General features: G+C 41.4%; 1 protein-coding gene across 3 annotated transcripts in view; it reads left to right on the top strand.

Annotated features, from left to right (window-relative positions):
- The window catches only part of LOC105560441 (lachesin-like), a 231,017-nt gene that overhangs the window by 213,098 nt on the left and 8,180 nt on the right, over nt 1-9,739 (top strand). For all 3 annotated transcript variants that reach the window (XM_012009568.1, XM_012009567.1, XM_012009569.1), the window contains 3 exons: nt 45-160; nt 895-1,080; nt 5,246-5,432. In XM_012009568.1, the coding sequence (XP_011864958.1) occupies nt 45-160; nt 895-1,080; nt 5,246-5,432 (489 nt within the window). The remainder of the gene's footprint in view (nt 1-44; nt 161-894; nt 1,081-5,245; nt 5,433-9,739) is intronic.

Here is a 9,739-nt window from a genome sequence, read left to right on the forward strand (position 1 = left end):
TGACGTAAAGTGATTAAACGTGTCACATTGCTGTGATGTTTCAGGCCAAATCACCCCAGAAGTTTTGCCCGAGTTTTTAGCCCCTTTGGAAAATCACACGGTGATTCAAGGTCGTGACGTCTTCTTCACCTGCGTCGTTAATCATCTGCAATCGTACAAGGTATGGCTTCCCTTTTCAAATAATTCCTCCCCATGCATCGTCGCAAGAAAAAAAAACAATGAATGAGAATCGCAGCGCGTTGAATATTAAAAGAGAACGTTGAAAAAAACGTAAAAGTACAATGTACGTCTATTATAAAACGTACGTCGAGATTTATGTACCAGGAGATGTAGCGCAGTGTTTTTTAAATCTCCTCTTCAAGTATAATGTATAATAAATATAACATATTTCCGCGAAAGTTTGTACTTTTACCGAAGCAGGAGGGAAAATTATGACCGTCGACGGATCTACATTTGCGCATTTTCACGTTCAATTTTATTTGCGAATATTCGTTTCTTCCGCGAGTCTGACTATGTCCGTTTGTGACTACTGCGGGCGGCGATGCGCGCGCTGTAGACTAATTTTAGACAAATTTTTATATTTACATTTAATCTGACGAGAATTTCATACATTTTTATCTCTCCTCAATTATCCCTCGATCTTTCATTATTCTTCGTTATTTTTGTATTATTTTTTCATTAGATTTTAATAACGAATTAAATTTAATCGCAAAGTTAATTATACTCCGATAATAAGTTAGTTAATGCACTGAATTTGTTTTATTCTTCGATCGCATAGATTTTCAAGCGGCCAGCCGTATTTTTTTTTACTTTTCGCAAAACACCCAGTTAATCGTAATTCCCGTTTTTCGAGACATAAATTTCGAGAAATAAAATCCTCTTCCGATGTTTCAGGTAGCCTGGATAAAATCGGATTCCCGAGCGATTCTGGCGATACACACGCACATGGTGGCGCACAATAACCGGCTATCCGTCACGCACAACGGACACAACACGTGGAAACTGCACGTGTCGAATGTCCAGAAGAACGACTCCGGTACCTACATGTGTCAAGTCAATACCGATCCTATGCGCAGTCAGGTGAGACCCTAAAGTCAACTATCCCAAGCGTTTCGCGGGCTCAAATCGAACGTTGAAAGGCAACAACGCTGCGCAACAACGTACTGCAATGTAATTAAATATCGCTGACGCGTTTCCTTTTTTTTCTACGACGCTACACGCTTTTCCATATTTACTCACGCAGCTTCTCATCATTTCCTACACTTTTTTTTTTTAATGACACGGGTACCCGCATTTTTTGGAATACCGCAAATGTCGCTTCAAACGGTATTAATCCGATGCGTTGAAACGCGCTGCAACGCGCGTCCGCAATAACAACGTATCTCTGTTAAATTAATTTCCATTTACCTTCCACCCGACGCTTTATTTTTCGACGGCGCTTCCGCGTCGGAGCCGCGGTCGTTACACGCGCGGCTCTATCGATTTCCATCGACAAAGCGCCGTGTCGCGCCGCGCGACGTAATTCGATTAAAAAGATCGAGGTTTCGCGCAATTTCGTCGGATCCGTCCGGCGGAATTTTTAAAATTCCATACACAAGCCCGACCATAACTTTTTAACGCGCGCTTTTTCTTCGGCCCTCCGACCATTATTTTGCGGTGCAATATCGGTTGTAATATCGGCCTACCGCTGCAGCTGCAATTCAGAGCCGAGAAGCGTGGACCTTTGCGTTATTTAAAGCAGACGATCTCAAGCTGTCAATGTCGGACCGCAGCTTAACTCGGGTTCTTAAAACTAGCTTCCAAAAGCCTCTCTACATTCTTGATTTCAACAGGTCCTTTCGCTCTCATGAAAAGAAAAAAACAGACGTCTTTGTACGTCGCTACAAATAAGTACACGCGGAGCATTGGAGAAAGAAAGTTCAGACAAACGGAAACACATTCTTACGTATATTACCTCGAGGTAATTTTTATTTCTACTTGTCAGTCGTACATTTCCGGGTTGGAAAAAGAAGAGAGGGTGAGGAAGGGAGGGTTCGATAAACACGCAGTATTCACGCAAACTGAAAATAGTGGCGGTTAGTGAAGTGGTAAGGGAACGGAATTGCCGATGTCGCGTGGTTTTAATTATGCAGATTTTCGGCGGAGCGCACAGCCCCGCGAGCATTCGGAAAGGCGCACGGAAAATTATTGCCGACGTAGAAGCGCGGCAGGTGTGCATACGGGGGTGCGTTCCCGTTTCCTCCCAGTACTGTTGTCAGTACTGGACGCTATTACTGAATTCAGCTTCTGAGAAAATCATTTCCAAACGTACCCTCGGTATATAAACGTAACTTCGCAACAACATAGCAATTGTTCCAAGGGGATAATCACTAGCTAAAATGTTGTCCCACCGATTACACGATTTCATCGAATTTTCATGCGATTTCATCCGATTACAAATAATCTCATCTAATTGCAAATAATTTCCTTATATGCACGTTTAAAGATACGTAACGTTGTTGAACCTCAAAAAGATGTTAGATTTCCTAGAAATATATATTTTTTATTTTACTAAGAAGTATTTGCTTGTGGAGGTAATTTCAGTTAAGATTCTAGTATTTGGTCACGTGTTTCCTTGCTCCCCACTTTTCCCACTGGTCTAACCGTAGTTTTAACGAAAAGTAATTTTGTATTTGTATTTACTGTTTATTGTTCCAAATGCGCGCGCAAAGGTGCACCAACGTTCCAACTCGCTGTTGTTCTAATGGCAACTACTTCAGTCTTATTTTGAAAAGAATACGCGCCTATAGGCGTGAACTATGATATATATTTGGATATTCACGAAAAGAAGTCAATTTTTTGGAAAATGGAAACGAGCTGAGAAAATGTTCAAATTTTATGTTTATTGTCTAACTATGTTTATTGTCTACAAGCGAAGAAACTTGAAAATGAAGACAAAACGGTTACACGGGGATTTCGTAAGGATTTCATAATGATTTCGGAGACACTGTCCCACGATTACATGAAGCGATTACCCCCTTGAGTTGTTCGTTTCTAAATGTAACCGTCCACACCTTTTCTTTGAGTCTGAAATATTGAACAAATTGTTAATTTATAAGACAAGAAATTTGAGTAGCTTTTTGTCTCGTTTAAAAAATTCCCCTTGGCTAATTTAGATGAGATGCTAAATGTAAAATTAACGTGGCTACTTTCAGTTACATTAACCGACTAAACACCGACTTATATACCTACGCATAATATCCGATTGTTCTTAGAAAATGTTCTGATCCCGGATCTCCTCCCATTCAGTTTTTATCCTCTCCATCCTATTCTCTTTTTTCACACATACACACGTACACGCGCTCGTGCTATCCCACTCACACTTATCATTTGTCTTGCTTGCACCGCGACGAGCACTCTGGGCCCTTTATCTCGCCGCAGGGCCGTATATTGCATCGGAAGGTTTCCCGCTCTGCCGGTCGCATTGAATTCCGCGGGACATGTGCACCGTACCACGACCAGTAAATTTGACCTACATTCACATTAACCCATAACACACCGGCGACCGCCGGTACGTGCCCAGGGACGTAAAACGACATCTTTTTTACACAGCCACGTGACACTTTAGCACGGTTTATGCCGACTGACGTCTCTCGAAAGGTGACGACACGATATTTCCGGCCTGACGGTGATGAAGTTAATGCTGAACGCGTCAAACACGACTTAATAAATATCGTCTGGTCTTGCGCATATTATTATGCCGGATTTATCGTCGATCTCTACAAATTGTACATACGTGTTCCGTTTGAACTTTTGCAAAATTAAAACACTGCTTTTGCAAATATCTTATCTTAAATTTCTCAGATTAATTAAGACTTGCACTTATGCCACGAAAACTATAAAACAGTTAAAATTTGATTCCTTTCGTATTTAAAGATCAACTCGTCAGAAAATATTGTAAATTCGATTATTAAAAAATGTTGTAATTATACATTTTTCAGATGCAAAATTATTTTTTAACTAATAAGATTAAATTTTATTAGTATTACTTTTTATGCTCTTATAATTAAGAAGAGCTTTCAATTACTTTCTTTTTAAGTGCTCTTGCATAAAAGGGTTATTGAGGGATGTGAGGTAACAAAAATATCGTTGCTTCCACGTTGTTATCTTACAACTACGAGTACATCGTAAAACCATAAATTTTTACTCTCTAATTAAACACGGTTGGAGCTCAAATTTCGTTAATTATCAGGGGTTTTATTTTTTATCTAGTCGCACGTTTATACGGAACAAAATATGTAAACATTTTACGTTTGCACGTTTTGGACTATATTACTATTATAGCAATATTTACTGCGGAAATTTTAATAATATTTTACTGCAACATTAAAATATTATTATGGCGGACGCAGAGCTCATCCTGGCAAACTATGCGCAGTAATGAGAGGACGAGTCACGTTTTTTTTTTTACTAAATAAAAAATAACAAACTCGCGTGATAAAAGGAGCAAATTCGTGCCGGTGTTTATTTTATTTCGTCTAAAACCATAAATTTCCTTGCATGTTCGTTTCATCGAATTGGATAGGCTACGTGCACTATTGCAGGTCCAGTAAATTCTATACCCCTGCACGTTATACCCGTGCGAGGATACCCTCATCGTGTACGTGCTCGGGACGGTAAAACAATGTACTTTTTTTCCGGTGAGTAGTTCGAGCCTTGTCTTTGCCCAGACGGCCTTAGTATGACCCTCTCTCTACGAGCTGTTTACTCCGCAGGAAGAAATTCTTTCTAACTCTTTGATCTTCGCGTTCATAGTACATCAAAATGCAATTAATCCGTTCTTATCCTTTTGCTGCGAACAGTTTTAATAATGAAATGATTCAGATTGCTGCTGTACAAAGAGCGCGATAACAGAATCTCTTTTGTAATATTCGATATACCTTGATATATAATTTAGAGAGCGATTTTAAATAAAAATTCGAATAGTCCCGACATGACATATAATTGGGAAGTTTAAATATTAATGATGTTAATTGACGCTGTAGTTAAATTATATATAACATACTATAGAATTCTGCCAGAAACTGGCGAGGTAATTTGGTTTTCGTTAAAATCTCAACAATTTCATTATTATCGTTTGTGTATATTCTCACTTTTCAAAAGAAATCCGGTTATAATATAGCAAGATTGTAATAATAAAGGCTTAAACCGAAAGTCCGAAGTTGCTCGCGATGCGCGACGATCTTTTGACGTCTCCTTGTTCTAGATGGGATACATGGAAGTAGTGATACCGCCCGATATAATGGACGACGAGTCCGCGGACGGTATGGTCACTCACGAAGGAGGCAATATAAGATTGCGATGCGTCGCCACCGGTTCGCCGAAGCCTATTGTCACTTGGAAACGAGAGGACGGCCGCAACATTATCCTCAGGGAAGACGGGCAGAAACAATGTAAGTACATTTCCGAGGATTCTTCGCGAGCGATTTCTTACCCGCGAGATTCCGCTCTGAACGTCGATTCTGAAAGGCGAATTAAAAAATTATGTTTTTCAACTTCCGTATCGAGAATTTTTTAATCAGAGATATGAAAAATAAATGAGAAATTCAATTTTCGCAAAGGGATTTTCTATAATTAAAAATTACAGGAGAGGGGAGGATCATCCCCTTTTTATTATAATTTTTTTTTAATTTCAATATTTCGGCAATGATAATAATACGGAATCGCGATAAATCAGATCTAGATTTGAAATGCGTTCGAGGCCTCCGCTGCTCGATATCATTACCGTAAATGATAATTAACGTTCATCACTGTGAGAGGCATTCAATAGACATGCATTAGTGGATACGTACATTAGTAGATTCGGGTACGCCGAACTCAAAATGTAACACGCAAACCGCTGTGCAGTCCATGCTCTGATGAACTTATATTCACTTACCGTTGATATTTTAGAATAAGCTTTGAATCGCATTACACTCGCGGAACTCGGCATTCTCGTAAAATCGAGTTACCTGAGATTCCTTTGAAACCGCATGTTTCACGAACGCATTTGGCAAGATGACTATATACACACATATATAAAATATATATATATATATATATCGTTGGAATAATAACAGATTCAAACAGACAGAGTCAAACAGTGCAAATTACGAGCGTCTGAGATACGCGAGGTGGGCACAATGTAAACTGAATTTATTTATACACAGGATATTCTAAAAACAGTAGAGCTTATTCGCTCTCTTCCCCATAAGCCTTATATCAGGGTAGAATTAGGATCAGAACTTTCCCTAATTAATACTTGCAAAAAGTTTAGCGAATTTCGCGGGAAAGCGCTCTGCATAATGATATGTTGTATTATGCAAAGATGATTAAATTTAGCTCGCAGTTAAATTTACCTTGCATTATATTGTTAAATAGCAATGGTCTGTGTATTCTGAATGAATTCCTTGATACTCATATTTCACCGTAACCCGAATATCATGTAGCCAATTATGTTTCCTTGTAATCATTCGTTAATAATTTCATATCCTCGATTTTAATGATTCTAATTGGTTTCGGCGTAACAATGATAATAATAGCGTACGAGCCTGCACGCTTGCCTGTGATGTTTCCGAGATGTAAAAGAAAAGTATTATATTAGGTTCACGCTTGAATCTTTATTTACGATTTCGTTAAACGAAATTTAATATATCTCTAATCATAATGACAAGTTGACTAATAACTGTTCGATAATGTATACAAAGCAGGAACACGCTCTATGCATTAAGTAAGTTCTTCGTCACATTAATCAGTACGTAAGTTTGTTATTACAGCAACTTCTTTAAAATAATGGTTCAACAAAACTGTCGCTGTTTCGATCGTGCATTCAGTGCTAAACGAGAGTAAAAGTGTAGCCGTTTAATTTAGAAAGATAGAACTGCCGAGAAGAGCGCCGAAAGAATGAAACGCGAAAGCATGAATACAATATGACGTAATTGCGCGCTTTTAGCGTAGATTGCAGGAACAATTAGAAATTCGGCAATTAATCCAGTTTTTATAAAATAACTTTCTGCGAAATGTTTTGTTTTCGGAGTTTTGAAAATAATCCCCCGGTCATTTGTCATTTTAAAATAGAGTCGGCCACAGAGTTCGGTGTCACTTTAAAGTTTATGGCTCGACGTTAGTTTAGGATTCACACGTTCAAAGTGTTGACATCTGACTTGGTATGGGATGCACGTTGAACGGTGAATTCCAACTGCGAAGCGGACATATCACAGAAACAGGGTCATAGGTAACGCTCGTGCATGCCGACACGGTTTCTCGTTCCCGATCATCTTACCGTTTATTACTGAGCTACGTCTTTGATTCATTGCCATTGTTGAACGCGGAATAATTTCTTGAACGCTGCAGATATCGTAGAAGTAGCGCAACTGCACTGAGAAAAATGTAATCGTCAACTGCATCGGATAAATTTCATCGGACGTATCCATAATTTAATCGGAAAACGTGATCGGAAAAATGAACAATCGGAAACGCGTGCAGAGTGAGAGGGGATATGTTTCTTTCTCTCTCGCATCATTTTGCCGAGGCTGGCCAGACTCTGATTAGAGGGGCTCCATTATCAAAATTTAATTCCAAAGAAAAGTTGGTCGGGCGCGACATTGTCATTTATCATAATTTGCCGCAATTATCGTGGGCGATTTGATTCGATCGCTAACAAGTAACAAATAAAATATCATTTGCGTAAAAATAAAAAGTTGCAGTTACGCAATTGAAGTGACGCAATCGTTTCTTGACGAACGTTATTGATAATATCCGCTCTTTTCGCAACGCTAGGCGGGATTAAGCACGAGGGGAGAGTCAGCGATACGCACTGAGCTGCCCGGGAAGAAGGCGACGCGATTACGTCGATTCTCTAATTAAGACGGCCGTGCCGACGCGGCTGGAAAAGTGTCGGCGCGATAAAGTGTCGGAGCGCATCAGCGCGGAATAATCGATCGTCTCTTGCGCTTATACTCGGGCCCGCTGGTAATTAATTACAGCGCGAACGGTAATTTACACCCCGCGGCAAATACATAAGCGCGCACCCCCACAATGCACACGGCGCGGCGGCGGAGGGGAGTGGCACGTCTAAAACCATAAATTATTACGACGCGCTGCTTCAAGTTTAATCACAAAATAAATAAATCGATAAGTACATCTTGCGCCCCGCGCGAATCCCGTGTGCCACCCCCACACATCCCCGTTTCGTTATCGTCGCGGAGTGCGTGCCTCCTCTTCTATTTCTCGTCGGGGCGAAGGAACGCCGAGGGGAGGCTCGCATTGACGGTGAGATGGCGTACGAGGATCTGTTTAGCGTCTCTCCCGCGGATTATGAGAAATTGTAGAAGAACCCATTCTAGATTCCACAAACTTGAAGCGAACTCGTCTCCGCGATTAATCCTACCCTGAAGGATTAAAGTTTACAAGAGTTAACGACCCCCGCGCGACGAGGTCGAGGGCTTGTCGTTCTTCGCGAGTTAAAGTGCACTTATTGACCGCTCTTACAAGCAATCCGCCCACGTCACCCCAATAATCCCAGGTTCCGCTGTGCGCGGGGTGTATTCCGTGTACACAAGTAGCGATCCCGCCGGAAGGATCTCCGAATCCCCGACGACCTGTCCTCTTAGTGTCACTCTCGCTGGAGAGATCAGTCGAGGAGCTTCCGCGTGAAAAAAAGGAAGATGAGAGAGAGAGAGAGAGCCCGAGAAGCGCGCTACAAGGCGAGAAGGAACGGACATAAAAGAAGAAATTCTCCGATCGTAATCGCCGCTCCGTGCCGTTTTCATCCCCCTTCGCCCACCCGTGTCAGCCTGATCTCCGAAGCGTCGTAAAAATAGACACCTGGAGGACATCCGGGGTGACACTCGTTAAACGCGGAAAGGACTTCCGAAGGAGATCAGCGGGAGAGACCCTACCCGGCGGAGGACGAAGCAGAGGGGTAACGAACGATATCGCGCGCGAGAACGAACGGTCGTAAAGTCGTCTCCTCCCCTGCCGGCTCCTCCACTTCCGCATATCGCGAGAGGGAGGCGGGGAAGAAGCGTGGGAGAACGAGCCACCCAAGTTGGCAATCGAGATCTCCTCAGCACGCGGACGCGCGTCCGCGACGACGTGACTACTCCGCGTCGCCGATTAAACGGCGAGCGGACGTCTCCGGGATTGCGGCACTGGATATACGCTGTAAACTTTTACAACACATTCCCGGTAACGACACTCGAAATTCGACGGTCGTTGGGAACAATGAACCCCCGGTTCGATCGCATCTTCCGTGGAAATTTGAGCGGCGATTTTCGCAGTCCTTTTTTTTTTATATTGATTGGACAATAGAGGCGAAAAAGCGCCGGGGATACGCGCGAGTTAAAATAACTTGGCTGTTGATTCAATTAGAGCGTTCGAGAAAGAGAACGTAATCTTTTCTTCAGACTAATGATTCTTAAGGAGGACGCGACGCTGAGAAATCTTATACCGAAAGAGGAACGGAAATGTTCTTATTCAGCAGATCGCGTCGAACGACTTCAGAAGTGTTCCACGTGTAATATTTATGAACGCAAATATATTGCTACAGCAAAGTACACGTATCGTATAATTTGTAAATTAGAAAATACGATTTTCGAATATAATATGCTTAATAATTGAAATCCCTTTGGTCTTTCTTATTATTTTTATTACAATCAGCTGGATTTGCAAATTAGCCTTGAGATTTCTTAGCTATTAAAGGCTGCTGCTAGAAATCAAT

Source organism: Vollenhovia emeryi, unplaced genomic scaffold, assembly GCF_000949405.1.
Source record: "Vollenhovia emeryi isolate VEMERY1.0 unplaced genomic scaffold, V.emery_V1.0 DF939230.1, whole genome shotgun sequence".
NCBI lineage: Eukaryota > Metazoa > Arthropoda > Insecta > Hymenoptera > Formicidae > Vollenhovia > Vollenhovia emeryi.